Here is a 24,993-nt window from a genome sequence, read left to right as displayed (position 1 = left end):
TTGTGGAGGAATTCATTCCCAGCTTATAAAGTACAGTCAATGTTACTACTGTCTTAGGAACAACAGTGTTGCTTTATCTCCTCACATACACCATGAAAGGGGATCAGTTCTTGCTTTGTGCTTATCTGGGTCTTGCTGAGCACAGTTTTCCATGGGTGGCTTTTCAGAGTCCTTCCGTTGCTCCTTTACATGAATTACTCTTTTTGAGGTCAACAGATCATCTAATTGGCCCTAATAATAGATAAGGCATCCTGCCTTTAAATTTGACATCACCAACTGTACCTCTCTAAACGTTGCATTAGTTTACCTGTCTTAACTAAAATCATACAGGCTCTGCCTGTCAGCGTGGGCATTTCAACTGTGCCTGTTCAAGAGGACAGCTACTACCCGTTTACATCTGAGCTGCTGGTGTTGCTGATTAAAATGCCTGATTAAAGCTGAAGGTAGGAGTACGTACGTCTTGGTGACACTCAGAAAAATTGGAATTGTCAGGTTTCCAACTTCATGAATATCAAAATCAGTTTTTCACCAGCCTCTGTTGTCAAAGTAATATGGCAGAAGTTAGTACAAGCCTGAAATACTCAGTATGAAAACAGACCTAAGTATCCACAGCGCTCAGCTTACCTAGGGATGCCCAGTGCTAAAGCAAGAATGTAAAAGTAAATGAGTTTTGGAATACGCTTATGTTTTTTCTTTATTGGAGTGCAACTGGGTTCTAAGCGGTTGCAGACGGAGAACCATACAAATATTGGAACGTGTCAGAAGGTTAGATGACAGCCCAACCAGTTATGCACTGAAAATTGCAACCACTTGTGCAGGGTTAGAGTAGCATATCTGAATTTGCCTTTCTGAATTTTGACAAATCAGGAACCGCTGTCAACAACAGCCTTGTCCTTTCTACAGTTATTTTTCTTTTATTTTTTAAAGCTCTAATTACTTTTTATGTTTAATTTGCTGAATAATTTTTAAGAAGATTTTTTTAAAGAATTCACAGTTGTTTCTGGATTGACTGTTCTCTGTGAAAACTGTTCTGGTCTGCAGTGGCAGAGTTTTGTCAAGCTAAGGTAACTTTCTGAGAAGTCAATTGTAACGTGTGTGCTTAGAGATCTCCCAGGCATGTTAAGGGCAGTATTATTTGATCTTTATTAAAAGATCACTTCCACTATTTATCTCATACCTGTTTTACCTGAGTTCTTGGCTAGACCATGTCTCTGGAGCAAAGGGAAAACCAAGCGCATTAGAGCTCCGCATTTGAGCACTTCAAGTTTGAACTGAGAAATACAAAGGAGATGAGGCGTATTTGGTTTATTTAAAAGTTACAAAAAATGTTAACACCAACGCTTGTGAAAAGTGAATAAAACCCTTTGCTAAGCGTGCCGAGTATAAAGCCTGCAGTGCAGTTTACAAAATAGAACACAGCTTCGATGTGTACTTTATCCCACTGTAAGAGTTGATTCCTTTCTTCAAGTCTTGTTCTTTGGGATCTGGACAGGACATTATAGGGACACACTCAAGCGCCCTTTTCTTCTGCACTTTGTGTAAAACAATTCTGTAGACACCTGTTATTGAGCTGCGTGCGTCTCTTCCTCGGTTATTTTGAATGTGTTCTTCTGTGATTCCCAGATCTTTCAGAGTGTTTTTCACTTCAATTTCTTCCTCTTTGAGCGTACTGACCTCAGACAAATACTTTGGATCCAGTTTAAATGGCTGTAAAGGCTTAGGGTATTGTATCCCCTGCATCCATTCACTGTTCATAATAAGTTTGACAGAGTATCGTTCTGTTGGTACTGGCTGAAGGACTCCTTTTATCAGTTTCTGGCAAGGCTCTGAGAGGGAGGCAGGCAAACTATATGTCCCTTCAAGAATGCACTTTTTCAGTTTGGCCACTGTATCTGCTCGAAATGGCATGATACCTGTCATCATGAAGTATAACAGGATTCCTAGCGCCCAGATGTCGACATAAATGCCGACATAGTTTTCATCTCGGAAGAGTTCAGGGGCAGCATAAGGAGGGGAACCACAGAAAGTATTTAAAGTTTCATCTCTCTTACTGATGGTGCTGAATCCAAAGTCTCCCACCTTAACACAGGTGTTACTGGTGTAGAAAACATTTTCTGCTTTCAAATCCCGGTGAATGATATTATTCTCATGCTATAGAACAAGAAGAAAATACGGTGTTAGCTTCTTCATAGAGAAGTTCCCAAGTGACTACCTCTTACCATTGATTAATTGCCACAATGGGGAGAGAATTGCCTCCCTCAGACAAAGTCAGAAGTAAGCATTACTAGGAAATTGAAAAGTTAAAGTATTTAAATAAGTCTAATGATTCTCTACTGCTAAGAAAACAGCACAGTACCTGGAGGAGATAGGAAGAAGGATGTCACTTTATTTTTAAGGATAGCAATCCCATGTTAACAAATTTACTATTTTCATTAAGTAGATTTGTGATGGCATCATGGCTATCCGTACATGTCTAGATACCTTCATGTGCAAAAATGTGTTTTATTTTTTCAGGGTTCAAAACACTTTTGAAATTACTACATTTCTGTAATGATGTAAGTAACAAAAATAATTTCTTTTTAAATGATGCCATTTTTGCATATGTTCTGAGCACTTGGACTTGTGAACAGAAAGCTTGTAGTTCATGAAGATCATAAAGGGAATGTGAACAGACAAAATAAGAAAGCTGCTATAATTCTGTTGTGTGACCTAATACCCTGTGAAGAACTGGCAATGGCAAGAGAAAAGGATCACAAACTTGTGCCTTGTAATATTTCACAATCTTACAGGACACCGAGTTCAGTGGTGTCTTCTAGTTTTAGAAATCTATAGTAAATAGGCTGCAACTTGTACCTTTTTTCCTCAGAAATTGAAATTTTGCAAATTGAATTTGCTCTGCTGAGTGGACATATACCTGTCTTGATTAGGTGAGGGTTTAACTTCATCTTTGAAGTAACTAGGAAGAATGGAAGTGTTTGAGCACTTTCTGCTCTTTGCCCTTAGAGGTAAGAAGGTGCATGTGTATCTGGAGGCAATAGGGAAATCCTTCTGTATCCCCTTCTGTGTCCCACACTTTTAAAACTGTCATCAGTAACAACCAGGGATCTTCAGTCCTCACCTATGAGGGATGAGATGGGATATGAGTATCCTGAATTTAATGGATTAGCAAAAGTAACATGTTTTTTGCAGAAGACTGTGTGCACGAGTGAAGAGGTTGGCCAAGTTGGTAGTCTGGGTTTAATGCTAAGAAATACATGCAGTCTTTAAAGTAAGATCCAATATCTTTGGAAAAGGTGTTGAAACTAATCCGTCATTTAAAGAACATCTCATCATTCTGTCAAAATACATTTAAAAAAAAGACATACTCCTTATATATTCTGTAAGCAGTTTGCAGCATGTTTCGAGATGCCTGACCTGGAAATAAATACCCTTGCCTGTGACCTCCTGGTTTTCTAAGCCCAAGCGAGTTATGTGGCAGGAGAGTGAGCCACCAGAGGGCACCCTGTGCCAACCTTAACAAGTCTTAGCTTTACTTCTCAAATACTGAAGTTTTCTAGTGTTTTTGTGCTGTAGTTACTAAGCAAGGTTCAGAGGAAGTTGTACAGGAACTAGTTAATTACCCTCTTCTGCCCTTGTAGGATGCTTTGTGTTCTACAAATTACTGCAACTGGATTTAGAATGATGCAATGAAGACTAAGCAAGAGGAAGTGACTGGCTAGGGGTTAAGATCACAGATTGCACCTAAGTGAGGACCAGGAATTAACTGTCTTAATTGCCAGTCTCCCACATTCATTAATAAGTAGCTGGGTGTTTGCAATACCTAGCACACTTTCTCTGGAACACTTTCTTCTAGCAAAAGAGTGATGCTAAGTTTTGAAATATCTGGAGGGAAGAAATTGAGCTTTGTTACATGGTACCTACAGCAACATAGAAGAATGCTGTTACTAAATGGATGGTTCTACCCACCAAATGCTCCTGTTTCAGTTTCCTCCCAAAAGCTGTCAATAGAGGGTCAATAACTTGGGGTGGATATGAAAGTTCTCTTAGATACCTTTCATAGAATCACAGAAGATCCTGTTTTGGAAGGGACCAAAAAGGATCATCAAGCCCCACTCCTGGCTCCACACAGGACTACCCAAAAATCAGATCCTGTGTCTGAGAGCGTTGTCCAAGCACTTCTTGAACTCCAGCAGCTTTGTGCTGTAACCACAGCCCTGGGCAGCCTGTCCCAGTGCCCGAGCACCCTCTGGGTGCAGAACCTTTCCCTAACCCCCAGCCTGACCCTCCCCTGTCCCAGCTCCATGCCGTTCCCTCGGGTCCTGTCGCTGTCCCCAGAGAGCAGAGCTCAGCGCCTGCCCCTCCGCTCCCCTCGTGAGGGAGCTGCAGGCCGCCATGAGGCCTCCCCTCAGCCTGCTCTGCTCTGGGCTGAACAAACCAAGGGACCTCAGCTGCTCCTCATACATCTTGCCCTCTACACCCTTCACCTTCTCCATAACACTCCTTTGGACGCTAATAGTTTTATGTCCTTCTTATATTGTGGTGTCCCAAACCACACACAGTACTGGAGGTGAGGCCACACCAGCACAGAGCAGTGCAGGACAATCCCTTCCCTCAACCAGCTAGCAATGACATGCCTGATACACCCCAGGGTACTGCTGGCCCTCCTGGCTGCCAGGGCATACAGAACTTTAAGACAGCTCTTCTCTAGTTATTTTTGTTTGTTTGTTTGTGGTTTTTTTTGTTTTTTTTTTTTTTTGCTTTTCAGAGCTACAGGCCAGAAGTCTTGATAACACTAAACCTACTGCTTGGAAAAACAAAAGGTACATCCACAAATTCTGCCAAGTAGTGAGGAGCAATATGCCTGTGGAAGAGCAACTTACCATGTGCTTCACAGCAGAGACAATCTGGGAGAAGATTATTTTACACTCTGTTTCTAATAGCTTCCCTTCTGTAGTGATTTTAGTGAAGAGCTCCCCACCTCCTGCATACTCCATCACCAGGTGCAGTTTTGAGAGCGTCTCTACCACTTCATACAGTCTGATGATGTTTGGGTGGTGCAGTTTTTCCATGTTGGATATCTCACGAGACAGCAAACGTTGAGTCTTCTGGTCTAGTTTTGTCTTGTCTAAAATCTTAATAGCTACTTTCTCTGAAAAGAAAAATGCTTCTCCATGTTAACTCAACAGGTACAAACGGTAACACTCTTTGCGTACAATAATGCTTGGTTATGTAACTGCAGTGAAATTTCACCTATGATGAATACAAGATAAGCTACAGCGGCCTCCTAAGCCCTGTCATCTTTCACACACACCCATCTTCCTTTCTGATCTCCAGCATCCTACTCACAGCTGGTATAGCTAGAGGGTGGTAGAGTACTGCAAGTGCTAATCAAATCATCTGTTGTGTTCCACGGCTATCAAGCTAATACATGTCTGATGACCACAATTACATCATCTGTTAGGTGAATAACCTAGGCATTGTAGCTTTCAAAAGAGAAGTCTGGCCCCAAGTCAGAGAGATGGGAAGCTGGTATTGCTGCTCTCTGTTTTCTAGAAAGAAGTGGACAGCTGAGAGTCTCATCTTGGTGTTATAATAACCAGTAGATATGCTGCATTCCTAGAACACAGACTGATTCTGCAAAGCCCCTAAGACTGGGCTGCAAATGTGTCCCCCTCCTCAACTTGCTACTCACTAAAATGTTGAAGTCTGTGCTCTCGCTTTTTGATATTAGCTCAGTGCTGTTCAGATAAGTTAGGCGTGTTACGCACAAGAGCCTGATTCTTCCAGACTAATGGAGGTGCTGAATTTAGGTGGTTTGTTTCAGAGCCGACAGAATACTCGGAGGTCATTTAGAGACTTTGAATATAACCCTGCAAGCTCATAACAGAAAGATGTGTTTAAGTTGGTGTGACTTACAGAACGGTTGCCTAACGTCTTATCCCATATCCCCACAAATTCTCAGTTACCAAAATCAGTGTTGCAGAGGTTTGTCTTTCTCAGGATAGCTGAGCCAGTTTTTCCAACGTGTTCATGCATGAGTAGTTCTTGGTACTGCACAGAATACAGGAAAAGTACAATTTTATGTCTGTATACCACAGTGGGCCATGAATTCACACCACAGATAGACTTTATACTAAGGAAGGAAATAAAACAGTGAAGTAGAATAAGTTGCAGGAATCCTGTAAGACAGCAAAGCTGTCTTGTGCTGTCCTGGTAATGCAAAGCCGTGGTTAAGTTCTGTGTTTCTGTAGCTTATCTACAGTGAAGCCAGGGGTCACAAAACGCTTATATACATACGCAGCTGCACTGTATCAACAGGGAAGCTCCAACAGATCAATCAGAATTGCCCTTATGTTTCTGTCTTAAACTGGTGGGCCATGCCTCTTGTCTTGAATACAGCTGGTACCTGAAGGATTGGCCTGGTAAGGATAGGTTTACAGTGCCTTTGTGTAACTTATCAAGACAGCAAAATTAAACTGGACCATGGCAGGGAAAACAACTGTTTGTTCTTGGAAAGAAGCACATTTAGACGACCATTTCCAGATTTAGATTAATCATTTTTTATCAAATCTTATAGAAAAAAACGTCACCTTGCTTTCTAGCACACACGGGCAAATTAAAAAAAAAATATCCGTATTGCTTACTTGTTGCTTTAGGAGAAGAGTGACAAGACCATAACATGTTTACATTGGGTATAAAGATATTCAAGATGTTTTTACTTAATATTATAAAGCTATTTAACTCAAATTTAGTGTTTCAACATACTAGAAGTGTTACTGATACATATGCATTTATCTCTGTACAGGTTAAAAAAACTCCACATTTGGTGTATTTACATTTCTTAGTAACATAAATGCATAAATTGATCCCCCTACTAAAGCATGCAGATATTGTAACAAACGAGGTTCTTCTGAAAGGTGCTGAATCGTCTCTCGATGCGCCTGTTTTCAGAAGGACTCTGGACTGAACACGGGGAAGGCTTCTCCGCCTTGCTCCTCTAACCTGTTTCACGCTGCCTAGCGAGCCAGTTAGGAAAGACTGCACCATGCTCCCACGTGGTGCTGGTGGCGAGGCGCATCGGAAGGGAATGCAGCTGCTGAAAGGGAACAGCACCCGGCACTGATCCTGGCAGAGCTCTGGCTGCTGGAACCTAGGGGTGAAAGACTGTAAAACCCTCATCACGTTGGTAGCTTGCTGACCACCAGCTAGACCGAGAGGAAAGAGCATCAGCTCACAGTAGGTAACATTTGCACAACTACATGTGTAGGGATAACAGTTCTCAGAATCTTACCTAAATAACTGCATCGTTACATCTTGATTCATAAAGTTTGGGTGCATTTGGGCTTTAAACAAGCAAACAACAAACTTCTAGGAGAAATTCCTTCCATTTTCTTTTTTTGCTGTAATTTACTATTCCTCCTAGTCTGTTTTCCTGCAAAGTGTTTATAAGGAAGGAAAACAAAAAAAGTTTTAGAATCAAAGGGCCAGATCCTGTTCTCACACCACCACGTATCAGGACCAAGCTCATTTAAATCTACATCATTGTGTTTGTGTCTGTGTGATGTTTACAAAAACCAGATGGCCTGAATTGTTAAAAAAAAAAAGCTCCTTATTTTCCTTCTTAAACTGCCTCAAAAACAAACAAGCAAACAAACAAACAAGAAAAACAAAACAGAACAAAAAACCAAACTTGGTTTATAAATCCTCTATTACCCTTGCGTGGTAGCAGTTCAAACGGAAGGGCATTTTCAGTAGGTAATTTATTTACCAAAATACTGAAATTAATTAGCAAAAGATTTTGATTGATCATATGCAGGGTTTGTTCAGGTTTTGAAAAGACCTATCTGAAATCTCAGTCAGTAAGAGAGATTAAAAGAAGGTTGAGAAATTATTTCAGGAAGAAGTGGTGTATGCTATGCTGGCAAAAGGAAACAAAAACAGAACTGACCTGAAATAGCTTAAAAACAAAGTAGGTGACTGGTCAGTCCTGCCCTTGCAATTGCTGCTTCACAGCAGATGACCTTTTAACAGCTGTAAGTTTGGGCTGTTCTTAATTGTATACATTCAGCTGTGCTCTCAGACATGTGGAATAAAGGTCACAGAGTGGTTAGGAACCTAACTGCCCTAAGCAAGCAACTCAACAGGCATCTGGAGAAAATCCCTGCCAAAATTCACGTTAATAACATGGACAGCACTCCCGAAAAACCCCATGAACAACACAGCACCAAAGATTTTCCTGTATCTGGTAAGCAATCAAGGCAACCCTTGTGAGAGAAACAAGGATCTTCGTCAAGTGCAGTCCTGCAGTTTTTTCCCCCTTGGAAACTTTTCCAGGTATCCTCCTGGAACAGAACTCACGGAGTACAGAACAGCACACGTGTAATTACTTGTTACAAAAGCTGATCTTGGTAAAGAACAAAACTTTCTCAATACAGGGTGAAATGTCAGGAGGAGGAAGATGCTTCGAACATACCAGTATGACAATTTCTGAACACCTGAACGTCCCCCCTCAAAATACAAGAAGCCTTTCCCTACCCCAGGAACCCAAACAGCAGTCTTAATAATGAAGCCTGTTTAATTTACATCTCAGCCAAGAAAAAGACTTGTACTCATTAGCGCTGTGCAGACACATCAGCTCATTAACAACACAACAGTGTACATCTGTTGGAAAAAAATAACTCCTCTTCCAAAGGACGTGCATGTGTGCACGCCTGTGCACGGGTGTGTGCATGCACACATGTTCCTGGTCTCCCATCCGCACAGTGCATCCTGTGAGGACAGATGAGCTCGCAGGCAGAGACAACCAAGGATATTTTCCTCTCATCCCTCCTTCTTCAAGAGCGTTGCAAACTTAGTATCAAAAAATTAAATCCTTGCCTAGTGAACATTATAACCCAAAAAGCTACTAATAAACAAAAGAAAATCAGCCCTATACACGTTCTAAAGCAACCTAAGTTCAACAGGTAAAAGGTTTATCCAGCTCCAATTTATCCTTCCATTAGTGTTCCTCTTGTGCGTGGTGCAGGAGCAACGTTTCCGTCAGCAGCAAGCACAAGACAGTTTTCTTTGGAAGGAAAAAAAATCACTGAGCGTAAACAAAACAGCTTGCTATGGGCCAAGTACAACAGTGATGCCTCCCTGAAACAAGCAAGCAAAAAAAACCACACCCAGATAAACCAACCCCTAGCCTTAGGCAGGCTTGAATTTTGGGGAAAAAATACCACCAATTGTCCACTTTGCTCCCGGTGCAGCAACAGCATCATAACTGGGCTAAACATGAGCTTCCAGACCTCTGCATCTGGGCTGAAGGAGGTGGTCAGCAAAAATAACAACTGGTAACAAGGAATGAGGGCTTTGGGGAATATTTAGTTCTCTCATCCTTAAAGTGATGCAGGGAAGGAGAAACAATTGAATTGGAAAGACAGAACAGAAGATATTAATGTACATGGGGAAAACTAAGGGAAAACAAGAACAATTTCTAATATTGTCACAGACAGCAGAATAAACAGGGTAGGTGAAGACAAGTTCCAAGTTATACCTGTAACTGAAATGTTTGCTGCAGCTACCTAGCTTTTCTAGCTCCCCCTAGAAGCAGCTTATGCAGTGTATTTCTGTACTTATAAAAAGAAAAATAATTGGCAGTTCTACACAGCCTTCTACCCAGGTTTGGCTGTAGCGAAGCTTGTCCTCCTGCATCTGCTCAGCCCGCACCTATATGCCTTGTCCCAGCTTCCTATACGAACGCGCTACCTGCACGAGTCAGCAAAAACAGCATAACGCTTCTCACCAAAACTACTGTTATCGAGTAAAAGCCTCAGCCATGCCAGTAAATTTGCTGTGAAACAAAGGAAGCCTTGCTAAGTGGGGCTGTGGGCAGCCCCTGAGCTGGGCAGAGCTGACAGCAGGCGGAGTGTTTGCAGGACGGAGGCACAGCACCGTGGGGTTAACTCCCCCAAGTGCACAGACAAACTTTGCCACTCTAATAAAATGTTTCTGGCTGCTAGTCACGGGTAAAGGCTTCTCCAAGCTAAGCGTTTACCTGTGTGCCTGCTTACAGAGTCACGCAACAAAAAAGGCACATACGACCTGTATGTGTATTTAAGGCTCAGACAGCACCTGTTCCCCAAAAAGGCCCATCTGTGTACACACAGAACTAGGGCGCACAGAAACCACGACCCACACAGCAGTGCCTACCTTTGGTCAGGGAATGAATTCCAAGTTTCACCTGTGAGAAATTCCCACTTCCTATTTCTCCTCTGACTCGATAGAAGCCAATTCTCTTTCCCAAGGTTAATTCTTTCACCACTTTTTCATTCTGGGACATATCCTGCATTAATTTCTCAAATGGGGTCAGCCTCTGCTGCCTGCCCTCTTCGTCTCCTCCACAGCACTCCTCACGCCCGTAGTCCTCTCCGCTGTCCTCACGATTCCACCTGGCATAGCGGTGTTTTCCAAGACCTCCTCCATTCACATATCCTGTTGTCATAGTCTGTATGATGATCACTTCCCCATTTAACAAAATGCCTCAATAAGCAGTTTAATGAAGTGAAATAATTCTCATGAATATACAATCCCACATGTAATGGATATGGTGACAAACAGAAGAAAAAAAAAAGGCTGCTTATCAAAAGTCCAAAGACTAGTCTGGAAATTACCTTAAAAACAAATCTTCTGTATTTACATGTTGCAATTTTGTCCAAAACTGGGGACAAAACTTAAAGCTATTTATGTCCATCTCCCACTAACAGCTTTACCGTGTCAGGATCTTCATCTACAAGGTAAAAGAGGCTTTGCAATTGAAACACTAAGCTTTATGCACAAGAGTGGCGAGTTGCTCACATTCTATATAGTACCTTTGACACAAGTGCAAAATATTTGACACAAATTTTCAGGCTTTAGCTTGCTGCTTTGAAAACTAACTTGATAGAAAAAGGTCAAACAAATAGCTGATTAACTGCCCTGAATAAACCCAGATGCTTCCAGTTCATTTTGAATAGCTGACCTTAAGAGCGTAGCTCTTGACTCTGGTACCAGTCCAAAAGCTGAATGCAGGGTTTTATTTTGATTCATTCTTCAGCCTGTGAGCTTGTCACTGTGCCTTGGAAATGACTGCCTCGAAGCCTTGCTGTAAATAGTCTGTTGCTCCTCTGTTTCCTTCCCATCGCTAGTTTAACAAAGCAACTGATCTTGGAAGATGACAGGAAAAGCATAATCTGTGCACCAGGCAAAAGAAACGCTGCGCCTCAGTATCACCGGAGTCACATGGCAGGACAATACAGGATTAGGTAACTGCAATGTCACTTTAACCCGCCTTTATTTAGATGAGCTTTCTTTAACGCCTTGAGCCTTCTCAAATTTTTGCCAGACGCATGGTGTTCCTAAGCAGACAGATGAAGAAAGTCATTAAAACCTTTACATAACAGCCATGCACTTCAATGAGCGACAGCACACCGTGCATCATTTTACCAGTTTAACTCAATTTGTTTGGCAGCACACAAAAACATGTCCTTACCCTGAATGCACAAGCCACCACTTATCTTTAAAACAGTACAGCATTTTTTTCTCCTTTACCCTTGAAAAATAAGAGTTGATCAGCAAGTGCTAATCATGCAAACACGTCCTTTTGGAGTGGGGAGCTGGGCCTGACGGCTCTGCAGTACTGCCAGCGGTGGTAAAGCTCACCTCTCTGCTCCCAGCCTGCAGCACAACATGACCGATGGGCACAGGGGACACTCCACTGCTGTCATACAAGGATTCCTGGGACTCAGACGGAGCGTTGCACCAGTAATTCCACGCGTGGAGGATTGGGAAGGCAGACAGTCACCTACGGCACTACAATGAAAGAGGATCTGTGACAACGCCAGGTGGAGCTGGTCTCCAAACCCTGACAGGAGGAGGAGAGGCTAAAGGCACCACAGAAGGGTGAAGAAAGAGGAAGCTGACAACATCTGTCATAAAATGGGAACCAGAGTGGCACGAAAGCATTCACCTGCACTTGTTAAGCAGCGCTCTGCAGCGAAGACTGGAAAGAGTGGCTCTGCTTCTAGCTGTCCGCCCTGAAACGCACGCACTGTGGCTGTGGCGTGTCCCCTCACCTTCCCGTGCTCCGGCTGCACGGACAAAGAGCCTCCACGCTGCTCCTCGCCTTCACAGCTCGGGAGGGCTCCGCATCCCTGCCCCTCTCCTCCCTGAGGCGCAGGCTGCTGCTTGCCGCCTGCCTGGCCCCGCAACGCGCTTACCCCTGGCGGAGCTCGCAACTGCAGCGGAGCAAGAAGTTTGTGTTTTGTGATGTGCCTTTGGGCTCTTCTTAGTCTTTTTCAAAGATCTGAATCCTGTTTGAAGGTTACATATCAGGCAGCTGCAAGGGAGAAGGCTGTTTTCATGGCTGACAATAAACGTGTAAAATAGTAATATATAATCAATTAGATCTGGTGCCATGGGAAGCTGTCAGATCACCAGAAACATGGAGTGCAGAGAAAAAGGCTGGGAAGCAAACAGCCTGTAAACACTGCTCAAACTTCAAGGCAGAGCATTCCAATATATTGATATTGAATTCTCTAGATCTAAGTAGAGTCTAAATCCTGACAAATGCTGTATGTATGCCATCACTACGTGCCAAAGCCTGAAAATGTCAGTAAAGCAGAGACAGAGGAAACTGAATGAAGCCGTCGGGGTTCTCTCATCTGCCCAGCCTCCGGTAGCACCACAGCTGGCCTCTGACTTTCTTATTTGGCACCAGAGAAGAAACACCTGTGTGGAGGACTCCCTAGCAAAAATAAAAAAGAAACAAACACCGAAACCCAAACCTCACAGTACATATTTGTTCTCCTTTTCCATTTGGGGAAAGGTCAACTTCTTGTAGGATCACCTGAATTCTGGCCTATAGCTGTTTTCTGTTTTAACCTGTTCCATTTCACAATTTTAAGCATATTTTAGGTAACAAAAAGCTTGTTTGATGAACCTCAACCACATTTCACAGCTGTAATTGTGGACAGTACTCTGTCAGAGCAAAGCTTTTGGAAACAACTACTCAACCACAGTGACTGAAATTTTAGAAAGTCTGAAAAAGGACACTCTGGATAGCTGAGTCTCATGAATACCAGCCTATTCAGCATTAGAAGTCACACCACTAAAGACCACGTTCTGCAAAAATCATCAGGGCCTTTGCAGTTAACTGGCTGTATGGAAAGGGCTGAGTGCTCAAGAAGGATTTCCTTCAAACAGACCCATACGATCCCTCCTGAATACATTTAGCAAGGGCAAAGAGAAGGCAGCCAGCATGGGCTACACAAAAGTTCAGTACCAGAGTGGCAGAAACACTGCCAGGGAACGCCAGGACCTTGTGAGATGGGGTGTTAAGAGAAGGGCAAAACTGCATTAAGGCATTAGAACAGGGCGCTTTCAGAACTTGCCCCTGCCAAATTCTTACCGGGGCCCAACGTGCTCCTTTTTAGAGCACTGCCTACCACCGATCTCCCCCCTTCCAGGCGTCCCACTGTCAGCCTGGCAATCTCCTGGCACGTAGCCAACTGGCTAGGCTTCCCCTGTCTTTTAAGATGAGCTATTTCAGTATTCCTGGAGTTGGCAGAATATACACCATCTATTTCTGGCCTAGGTTCCTTACTGTAATCTAAACCAGTAAAATCCACCCTGACACGATAGAAAAGGGCACTGTCTGTAAAAGAAAACAGTAATTCCAGGAGAGGAGAAATAAAGTAGGAAATCAGAAGTCATTCAAATACAATTAAGGACAATAATTTAACTTTTTTGTCTTCAGTATGGCTGTAAAACCTCATTATATATCTGCCCAAATTATTCATTACTTTAAAAAACAAATTGAACAAGCAAAAAGAAAATAAACTAACTGAACAACACACTACGAAAAGCAACACAAACTGTAGTGAATAAGACTTATCAAGCCTTTAAGACATGTCCCAACTCTGCTTGTTTGACCTTGTTGTTCAAATAATTTCCAGGTACTGATGTTCTGGTCCTGTTCTGAGAAGTGCTAAATGCCCTCAGACTTCAGCTGAAGGCTCACTTTAAATCCTGCATCACAGACCTGAGGAAATTTAGAATGAAATGGAAAAGGATAAAACAAAAAAGAGATCAGTGGAGATACACACTTTGGAACCTGACGTCCTACCTTGGCAGGCAAATAAAAGTGACCTGTTTTTAAGGAGCTTTGAATAGAACACGTGGAAGAGTACCAGCAGCTAGAACAGAGCTACCGGCACCATGCTTTGCAACTTGCTCTGTTTTATTATGCCTGTCTTTTGGAAAAGCAATAAAAAATCAGATTTGTATACTTAAACAGCTGCAGCTCCTATTTCAATGAATGTGAAAGAAGTCACATAGGATGGTCTCCTACTGCTCGAGTCTTGAGAGTAACAGTTTGATTTTTATAAGAGGATGCCACTAAAGATTGTAATAAATTCACTAGAGTTCCCTTTTCAGCCCCTCTGCTTACTGCTCTGAAGAGAATGAGATTTTGGAGGTATTTCCTTAGGGCAGGGGATTAGCTCTATTTGTTTGACTTCTCCTGAAGAACAGCTCGTCTCCTTAGTACATTCTATATACTGCAAGCCACCTCTGGAACTGAACTGAATTTAAAGGGCTTTTTAAAGTCATTGGTAAGAAAATACCGATCTTTCTCTTTTACTATAGCTTTGAAAGTTCAGTTTGTGCAAGAAAATACCAGCAATCTAATACACTCATATGTTCAGAAGACCTACCTTTCACGAAAGACGAGAGAGCCCCGCAGGACGGTTGACAAGACCTGTATCACAGACCAAACACAACACAAAAGCCCTCCTGTGCAGCCACACAGCGTGTTCATTTACACAGGGAAAGCCGTAGCTCCACTTCTGTACTTTTGCTCCAGTAATATTGGTTCAGCGCAGGGCTGCTGTGGCCAGAGGAAATCAGTGTTTGTTCAAGGTTTGTCCTAAGCACATTTTTTGGGGGATTTGAATAAGCAGCACCCTCGGTGTTATTTCTGTGAACACCAGCAAACAGAGTGACTATATAAAATACACACGTCAGAGCTGCATATGGGTAGCAAAACATATTCAGAACACACAACAGAGCACAGCTACAGACTAAACTCAGATTTGTACAGTCCCAGCTGAGGTAGGAAGAAAAGCTAATAGCGCTCAACATTGACTGTGGAGAGCCTCCAGAAACAGCTCTCTTCCTGTCCAGGTCCGCATGCCACTAATTTCAGTGCATACTAGAATTACTACTGTTTTTTGGCAAGGCATTCAGTTTGCCAATTATTGTTCCATGAAAAATAGACATGAACAACAACATATCCTTTAACCTTAGAAATACTCTTACCTTAAGCACGACGTTGTTCTTCCACTCATGGAAGATTACCACACACAGCAGCCAATAGGCAGGCAATATAAAACATAAAAATTTACAGCAGAACATGCATAAGCTTTATTTACTTTTTCACTTAATTGAAACCCTATTTCTCTAATGCGAGATAAACGCCGCAGCATTTTAAGACAATGACCGTAGCATGCATTGTAGTGAGGCACAGCACTCCATTACCTCTTTTAGTGTGGTTTAGGTTTCGACAAAGCACGGAGGTACCACAACACGAATGTATGAGTGACTACTTTTAAGCAGATCCTCCAGTGGTCTGAAGCAGCACATAGCAAGCAGGCACCTCCAGCTCCTCCAGCCCAGCAGCGCTCACACAACCTGCAGACACAGGGCAACTCCCAGCCGCCCTGGGAGGCTGCACCAGCGCCAAGGCAAAGCAATCTGCATGTCTTATCTCTGCATGTCTTAGGGGCACCAGGCACAAACATGCCTTCAAGATGGCAAAGTGAAAGGGAAGGCTAACAACAAAACTGAAGAACAAGGACTATTATTTTTCCTACTTCGGATTAATTGATGAAACAGAACACAAGCATCTTCAATGCTTTCCATATAAAACCCAGCTTGATGGCTGCAGCACTGACAGAGGAAGCAGAAGAGATGATAAATGCTTGTCCTGCAACTGACTTCTTCACCTCAACAAAGCGCCTGTCTGTTCCATGTGTTGATGCTAAGCCAAGCAAATCAGAAATCCTGCTGTAAAAAGAATAAAATAAAATAAAACAAAACAAAAACACCTAGGAACACAGTGATTCGATCCACATCTTCCCCTATAATTGTGACAAAGAGGAGAAGACAATGCACTTTGCAACCTGTATATAAGTTTAACTAGCCTGAGCCCAGTGTGCCCAAAGCAGGGTATGAAGGGTTAGAGGGATGAAGAGCCACCAGCTCCCTGTGCTACAGATGTGGGTGCAAGGGCATTACTTGATGTTCCTGCCAAAAAGCCAGAGTGGTGAAATCTAGTTCAGTTGACCTTGCTGTGCTCTGATCTGGCATCACTGTAGCAGGTACAGACACATTGAAACACCTTTGTCTAAAGCGAAAAAAAACCAAGGTAGGGACAGAAACAGTATAACAAAGCGATGATCCCTCAGACACAGCAGCTCACTGCCAGAACAAGTTGGAAGAGATTTTGCAACTTTATTTACTTCAGTTACCACTACCAAAACCAGATCTCAGACTAACACTGCCCCTACAGCCAGAGCAAGGGTGCCCACACGTGGTACTGAGTCCCCCAGCCCGGCCAGAAAGATCCAGACCACCCAGTGAGAGACATCGAGTGCCTAAGCAGCAAATCCAGCCTCCCTGGCCCTTGTCACAAACGAGCAGAAATGAGCTGTGAAAAGACCACAGCGGGCAAAGCCTCCCTGAGGGGTTCACAGCCCTGAGAAGGGGGGCTAACGCGCCACCTGGGGGAAGGTGTCTATCAGAGGATAGTCAGCATTTCAGTAAAAGAGCAGCCGAAGACAGGATCCTAGTTTTATTTCCCACTGGGATAAAGGAAAAGCTGTGGTGATGAAAATGGAAAAGAATAATCTTCTCTTCTTGGTTCACGCGAGGATTCATTTTATGAAATAAGCCAGTTTAAGGACAACATAAGCATTTGTTACACAATTGCTTTATAACCCATCTGTTTCCACAGATATACCCAATCCTGCAGGCAGAGATATGTCTGCAGGCCCCTGCAACCTCTGCTGCCAGCCTCTCTCCACCAGAGGAACCTCCTCCCCTGCTCTCCCCATTCCCCCCCCATGTTGTAGGCACCTTCTGCTTGACTGAGTGCCCCCCATGCTCCTCAGAAAGGCTGCAAACTTCATCTTTGGGTTGACGCCACGCTGCCTATGGGACAGACCCTTAAAGAAAAGCACAGATGCTGAGTCTCATTAAGGGGAGCAGCAGACGGACCCCACGCCCCGTAACATCCACATGGGCAGCTGAGGGACGTCTGCCGGCCGCATCGTGGGTATTGCCAACTCACCTGTCTGCTTCCCCGAGCAGGGCAGCAAGCAATATTTGGGGCATGGAGCCCCCAGGCTGGGAGGCAGACCTCTGTGGAGCTGGTGCTTGGCTGCTACCGAAACGAGAATAAATGCACCATGGTCAGCGCAACAAGAACCGTACTAAGTGAATACATAAAGGCCTGTGAAGTAGAAGCTAGAACATGGGGAAAAAATCCCTTTTATCTTTCTGCTGCATTGCATGATAAACAGCTAGAGACAGAATTAATTAATCTTTGAGTTGCAAATAAACTTGCATTAAAAACAAAGACAAAAAAGGAATTTATTAATAGAACCCACTGATTTCCCAGGCCTTTGAAATACATGGGAGGAATTAATTTGAAGTCTGACTGTATTTTGAAATAAAATTTAACCTGGCCGGTCTCCTTCTGTTCCTTCCCTGAAGTACAATGTAAATTGGTCATGGAAATGTTCTTCCAAGATAAAAACAGCTTCCAACGTGTTCTCTGAGGCAATAAATGCAAGAAAAGTCTTTATCGGCCTCTTAAACAGCAGGACAAAATTTAAACCTATTTCAATTACATCACTAAAAATTAATTTGACTCGTATACTTGCAGTGAAGAAAATGAATTCTCTGGAAAAAGAAAGCTATGGCAAACAGAAGTAAGAAGCAGACAATTCTCTGTGTGCCGTTGAAATCACAAAAGAAATCAGTCTTACTGCAAGAAAATGGTGGTATATTTATGCAGATATACACTGCTAAGCAGATGGCCTGCAATAAAGTGGTACTGCAGCTACTTGCAGGAAAGAGAAACATGGAATGCGTTTCCATATGTACGAAAATAGAGAATGCTCTATTTTATATTGTCTGTCACAGTTTTCTTTCACTATTCACCATGTACACATTAGATGGGCCCCAACAACTACAGATAACTCATTACCTCTTTTAAAATCATCAAGTTTAGTTGCATCTATATATATGCACTCCCCAAAAGTACTTATTAGTAAAAGATTAAGTATGCAGAAAGTAAATTTTAAATGAATCTGGGCAGAAGGTAAGCAGTGGCTCTTATTTTCCAAGGAGCTATACGGAAAGACAAATTCTGTACTGACATTTCCAGTTTTTCAGAGTAAAGTCTGAGACACTGAGGGGATGTGTCCTGAATCAGCATTAACAAGCCATTGCGTTGCAGTAATTATATCACTGAACTTGACTAAAGGAAGGTGTAGATGTACACACGCAGTACTCACGTAGCAGTGGCAGATGTCAAGGAGAAACGGGTCACTGCCATGAAGATTGTCTGCTCAGTTTTATCAGTGCTGAAGAAGGTCCCCTGAAAGCATCTTTGCAACTGCTCTGTCCTTGCCAGTTTCAAAGGTCTCCAAGTGACAGCAGTACTGAGAACTTTCAGAACAGACAGCGAGAAAAAAAAAATCTACATAGAGACATATTTGTACTTTTTATCTAATTTTTATCTAATCTATGGCCTTCTGTATGTCCTTCCTGCACCCTGAAGGAACACAGCCATGAGGGGGCCCAGCCACAGGCTCACTAGACTCTACCATGCCGAAGCTGCAGCTAACTTCTGGAAACTGCTTAGTGCTTGGTAAGCATTCACGACCCAGCAAGAAGCTTAGCAGGAACTGATTTGATCTTACCTGACACCTTAAGGTGCTAGCCTCTCAATATCAAAGAAGTGTTGCCCGCTAGTGAATGCCCTGCACTGAAGTGAAATTAGAAGTGAAATCAGCATCGGCATTTTTGAAACTGGGATCTTCAGAAAACAGCCTTGTTACAGTCAGCAGCATCCTAAGAACATCCTACTGCCAAGCGAACTGTTCTTTCTGCTGTGACGCACATTAAGGATCCTAAGCAAGGGACATTAATCCAAACAAGATGGAGCACGGCTCTACATTTTATTCTTTTGCAACCTTGTTGTTGCAGTGTTGCAACTAAATGCTTAGACATGCATCCCCGAAACCTGCTAAAATAAGCTTTAGTTTAGTTTCGGTTTTGCTTTTAAGTTTGCCTGGTTTTGGAGCCCTGAGAAGTTTATAACATGTCTCTCAAAGCAGCGTTTCCAAATGCAGCAGTGTGAGCAGAGGAGCCTGTACCCAACACCTTGAGGCAGCTGCCCTGTCCTGCCGCCAGGACAGCAGAGGTCTACGGGTAGGCACAGACCAAAACCCCTCTGACTGGGAAGGTGCAGAAGGGGAACACCTCAGATGCCCAAGCAATTCACAGCTCGCTGTTGATCCACGGTCAGAGACATGCAAAAAAGTTGCTACATCCCAAATCCCTAACACTGTCCTGCCTTTCATAATACATTTCAACAGCAAAAGCTTTCCTGACTTGAATGAGACAACATTAACATTATACATTTTGCTATATTTAATTTAATTAGCTAACCTTATTGAGATTTGCAGCATATCTGTGTTGGAACACAGATTATTACTATATTTGTCAAACCGAAGACTCGTGTAAACTTGGTCCCATAAGAAAGAGTAGCACAAATCTGAGCAGTCAGCAGAATTAGGAAGACAGTTCTTTCCAATTTCCATTTTTTTCCAATTAATTTTTTTTTTTTTTTTTTTTTTTTTTACTTCTCCAGCTAGGAAACCATTTTTTTCTAATTAAATGCGCTGGCAAAAAAACCGTTGTTTCAAAATTTCTGGAACTGCTGAATATATATCATGTGGCATTTGAACTACCATACAAAGGATCATAAAATTTACCACACAGAGGACTATAAAAGATCTCCAAGAGTTACAAGAGATGATATTCATTAACTTTAAAAATAAACAAACAACAACAACAAAAACATATTCTACATTCAGATTTGGGGACAAGATTTTGACAAGCTTGCAAAAATACAAATTAGGAATAATTCCAACTCTGTGGTATTACACAGATATAAATTATGCTCCATGGTTTCAGGAAGCAGAGGGTCATTGATAAATAAACAAACAAACAAAAGCCAAGATATGCAAAAGTAGAACATAACTAATTTTAGAACAGCTCTAAACCATATTCTTCCCTGCAAACACCCATTCCCCCAGTGCATACTCTTACCTGACATTTACAAATTCAAAACCGCCGTTCACAATGCATGATTCAAAATACCAGATTTAGGAAAAAGTCTATAGGTAGGACACTCCAATTCCTTACCTTACTTCAATTTCCTCCCTGCAGAAATTGGCAGGAAAATTGCAGATAAGAATCCAGAAATGAATCTGACAGTAGAGGCACAATCATATATATGCCAAAGAATTTATAAACTATTCCTATTTTACTGAAATTCTGAGAGAGCAAACTGTTTTTATATAGACGATAATATAACGCCTCTAGCATTTCATTCACTGCCACTGTCCTGGATTTGCTTAATGCTCTGTCCCTTTAGAGCAACCTTCTATCAACACAGAAAAAAGTCAGCTGCTTGAGAGTAGCACAACTCAATGAAAGTGGAAAAAAACTCTAGTTTCATTTTACACTGTAAGGTGGGGGGGGAAACAACAACAGAAAAACTAGTGGAACTAACTGCTAATAACTGCTTTTAAAAAAAGGAAAAGAAAATGTACAAAATCAGAATATTATGAGTCTACTACTTTAATAGAGATAATTGCTTCAGCTATTTATCATAATTAAACTAGGAAGTAATTAAATCTATGGGACGGGATTTTTGTCAAGGCACTTAGGAATGAAGCTGCCGTTTAAATGAAATGTGCATGGAATTACATGCTCACAGGAAAGCATACCGAGGAAAAAAAATTACATTAAATTTATAATGACACTTTTCCCTAATGCTAAAGGCAGCACTCAGGGCGTTGCCTGCAGTTTGAAAGACCCCCCATTAAAACATACCAAGTCAAACAAACCCGTTAGGCTTTCTAAAAATGCTCTGCAAATGGAGGGAAACATAAACAAGAGATAGGAGAGAACAGTTCGGCCTCCACAAACCCAGCCGGCTAGCGAGGCGAGGCCAGCCAGACAAAACAGGATGAGAAATGCTCAGCGTTACCCCGAAGCCCGACGGCGGGGCAGCTGGCAGCCCAGGAGGCCACCACCCCTCACGCTGGACCTCGTGGCTTGGCCTGGTGCTGGTCAGGACGGCGGCCTGGGCCTGGGCCCGGGCCGGGCCTCACCTGATGGACACACCAGCCCTGGGCACGACGGCAGTTCTCACCCTTCCGCCACCTGGATTATCGAAAAAAAGTGTGGTGAAGAAGGGCAAAGTCACAACCAGTGCTTGTCAGCGCTTTACAGATTACTAAACCTTGAAGGGGATGTGTTGGCAGCATTTCTGCAGTGAGCTGCTCAGGGTAGACATAACACAGTGTTAATTTTGCCTGATAACACATCACACGTGAACAGTCAACACCGCCTTGAGACAGAACTGCCTTATTTGATGGCACAAAACTTCTCACTGTGAAGATCAACATGTTCTTCTGGCTCCTCCAAAGCTTAGTCTGTGACTAGATCTTCATCAACAATATTTACTTTTCTCTCTCTTCAGGGCAGCAGCATATCTCAGTGCCACACTAGCTCAGAGGAAAGGAACGAAAATGCATGTCTCTTGCACCCTCGCATTGAATTACCTCTTAAACTCAGCTAATCACACCACTTTATCTGGTGACAACACGTAGAGCTCAATAGAAATGCAAAGAGATTGTTTTCATAACCTCTCAGTCATGGGCCTGGCGTGAACAGTTTCCCATCACCGTTTACTGGCTTCAGAAATAATTCTGTCCGTTTTTGTTTCTAATTTTTTAAACCTGGCAGTACCTCTAGCCTCTCAGAATGCAAAAACACATCATTCACCACACTGATCATGACAGTACTGAACACCAAAAGTTAGAGAACCATTACTCTGAAAGCCTGCTCCCATCTCAAAGCCAGCTTCAGGCCCATATCCTGCCCCCCTGCACTCTCCAGAACTCCCAAATTTTGCTTAAACATGCTACAGAATTAGATGCATGCATACTTTCCAGACACTGTTAAATGAAAACCAAAGCAAAAAGACAACCTCTCCTTCCACATTGTGCTCAACTCTTGCTCATGAAAATAATTAGATGTGCCCATAGACCTAACACACTATTCACTCTAGGCAATGTCACGTTTCTGCTTACTGCTCCTGACATTCCTTCAAAGCTCTGTGCTTTTCGTATTTTTCCATTACAACAAAACAAACAAAAAAAAGGGCATTAAATTGCTGTTGGTATGTAAAGTTCACTCTGGAGAAGTAAACAGGTTGAGCCCGTGGCTTTACTGAGCTGTTAGCATGTGCCCAAGACACAGAGAAGACTAAAAAGTTTCATAAGCTGTGGGAAATGGACTTGAAACATTACAGCTGAGACGCAGAGGATCGAGTCTCATTTCTGATGAAAGTGGGGTTTGTTCACTTTTTCCATTTTAATACAAACATATAGTTCTTCACCAGTTAAAGGAGGTCTGGCAATACATTTGCTAATTCTGAACTTCTTCAGTTACGATCCTAAATTTAAGAAATAATTCTGAGTGTTATTTGAGAAGTCCTATAATATTATTAATACAGACTCAAAACCTTTATGCCAAGGATTCTAACAAGGCCAAATGCTCAAAAGCTGAGTTCTTTTCCTTCAGCTCATATGAGATTTCCAGTTCCAGGAAGGTTTTCTTTCAATTATTGTTTCATAGTAGCTTAGATTTTACTTCTAATTTCCAAAATACCAACTGAAGAGAGAAAAATAATGGAAATAGAGGCATGTTTTCGTCCTTCCTCAAACGGTTTCTCCAGGTCACCTAGTGGTTGTATTCCAAGATTCAGATAAAACATAGACACCCTTTGAGCATTTCCATATCCATTCTGTACTGAAACATATTTATCAATCCCCAACTTAGCACAATATGCTCATATTTTACACATAGGAAAACTATGCTGGCACACATAAAATTTACCTACAAATATAAATAGGATCAGAGTACAAATCAGATTTAAAATTCAGGAGGCAGATGTCCTTGGCATCCTTGGCAGACATCCCATGTTCAAAGCACTGAAATCCCATACACACATCATGTTGTATTTACTGCTGAGAGGACCAGCAGAGAGCAAACCCAAAAACAAGCTCAGTGCAAAAGCTGCCAAATTTAGGGAGTCTTCATACAGGACTTCTGAAGGATTAGACGTACGCAGAACTGTATTGCAACTAATTGTTGTGTCGGTATTTACCAGCTGAAGCTCAGGTCCCCAGTAGAAAATGACTCTGATATGAACAAGGGATTGATTTTCTTTTTTCAGGCTGTAGCAGTCAGATACCATTTTATGTGCGTGGTGTGCAGACAGACTACCAGTCACAACATCAACACAGCTGCTGAATCTGCCAGCCTTCAAAGCACGGACACGCACACTGAGTGCTTCCTCCAAAAGTAGTTCTGGCCTTCTCAGCGTTTCTCCTTACAGTTTCAGATGGTTGTGCTTGTCTCTAAGGTGTCCTGAATGGTAACAGTAAAGAGACAGAAGAAAGCCTCTTTCACTGGGTATGCACACACATCAGAAAAATGCAGGCTCAGTAACAGGCACCAGTGAAACAAAAGCTATACAGGTCAGACACAAGTGTGTGACTTCAGGGGCTCTCACTCAGTTTTCTTTTCCCTGTACTATAGACTTGAATTCCTTCCTCTGAAGGAAGCAATTTCTGAAACAACACATCTATTAAGAAAGCTACATTCTTGTTGTGAGTTAGTGATGCACTTGCTCCACTTTTAGCCTTCACTGATAGCAATATTTTTCCCTATGAATAGTGGTAAGAGGCAATGTCCCAAGACAGGCACTTCTTTGCAAATGTCCCATATTGCCTCAGACGTCTGTTAGACGGAGCTGACAAAAACAATTCCTTTCCTTTAGAGAAGTTATTCTACATCAGGACAAAACCAACTTTCGTATGCTTTTAAATGAAACAAAACCAACAAAAAAACAGATCGAAAGAACTACTGTGAGGTAGCTCTGTTACTGGAGCACCTGCTTAGACTTTGGCAGCACGTGTTCGAAACCCTGTGGTAAGCCCTGAGGAAGGGTCTCAGGCCCAGCCTTGTCATCACACGGGAGAACACTGTAACTACACAGCTATCCCACAGGCATGCCTTGAAAACCGTAACTGCAATTAAAGCAAGTTGCTGTGAGGATGGGACAGGACAACAATTCACCCACTGCAATGCAGTCCTGTATGGCGTTTCTTTGATGCCATGTATGCACCAGACTATCACCCTCTCACATGAAGTCAAAAAAAAGGTTTCCCAGCATCAGGCTTATGGGAATAGCTCTATACAACATACCCAGATGAGAAAGTGTGATATTTAGTAAGAATTAAACCTCAGTTACCATGTGTTTCTTTTGAACTCAGAGACTAGAAAGTTTTGGTAACTCCAACCCACGTTCCCACGTGTATTCAGTACGTATCACTTGGCGACTGTACTTTCACGTGAAGCGTAGGGCTAGGTTTGAACTCCAGACCTTTCATTTTTCTGCCAAACACATCCTCAGGAGGTCATCAAATCCTGGGTCACCAGAGACCAAGAACACTAAAGAGGATGGATGATATAAGCTGCGTCTGGGAAACAAGCCAAGCCCGGCTCTTACTGATGCTCTGGCTCTTTGATTGTGATGGG

The 24,993-nt window shown here is 42.5% G+C and overlaps 1 protein-coding gene across 4 annotated transcripts; it reads right to left on the bottom strand.

The window, feature by feature from the left end:
- Window positions 1–1,290: 1,290 nt before the first annotated feature.
- NIM1K (NIM1 serine/threonine protein kinase) lies at window positions 1,291–19,710 on the bottom strand. 4 transcript variants are annotated; one of them, XM_080575051.1, is made up of 4 exons: window positions 11,683–19,710; window positions 10,195–11,378; window positions 4,881–5,149; window positions 1,291–2,151 (listed from the first exon to the last, which is right to left on the bottom strand). In XM_080575051.1, the coding sequence occupies exons 2-4, from the start codon at window positions 10,484–10,486 to the stop codon at window positions 1,402–1,404; spliced, it is 1,311 nt and encodes a 436-aa protein (XP_080431177.1). In that variant the 5' UTR covers window positions 10,487–11,378; window positions 11,683–19,710; the 3' UTR covers window positions 1,291–1,401. The 4 variants fall into 4 exon arrangements, with proteins under 4 accessions (XP_080431177.1, XP_080431179.1, XP_080431178.1 ...); XM_080575053.1 differs by lacking the exon at window positions 11,683–19,710 and adding an exon at window positions 5,967–6,051 and having other exon boundaries at window positions 7,292–10,337; XM_080575052.1 differs by lacking the exon at window positions 11,683–19,710 and adding an exon at window positions 5,967–7,432 and having other exon boundaries at window positions 10,195–10,332.
- Window positions 19,711–24,993: the final 5,283 nt, after the last annotated feature.

The sequence above is a fragment of the Anser brachyrhynchus genome (assembly GCF_964034855.1).
Source record: "Anser brachyrhynchus genome assembly, chromosome: Z".
Classification (NCBI taxonomy): domain Eukaryota; kingdom Metazoa; phylum Chordata; class Aves; order Anseriformes; family Anatidae; genus Anser; species Anser brachyrhynchus.
Note: the sequence above shows the minus strand (reverse complement) of the source record. Positions and strands in the feature narration are given on the sequence as shown.

What these genes read in the sequence shown, in the direction of transcription:
- NIM1K (XM_080575051.1), bottom strand. Translation starts at nt 10,486, where the DNA reads ATGACAACAGGATATGTGAATGGAGGAGGTCTTGGAAAACACCGCTAT. An exon ending in AATTCATTCCCTGACCAAAG is followed by an intron (nt 5,150 to 10,194) that starts GTAGGCACTGCT and finishes TTTTCTTTTCAG; the next exon opens with AGAAAGTAGCTATTAAGATT. An exon ending in TCTCTGCTGTGAAGCACATG is followed by an intron (nt 2,152 to 4,880) that starts GTAAGTTGCTCT and finishes CTTGTTCTATAG; the next exon opens with CATGAGAATAATATCATTCA.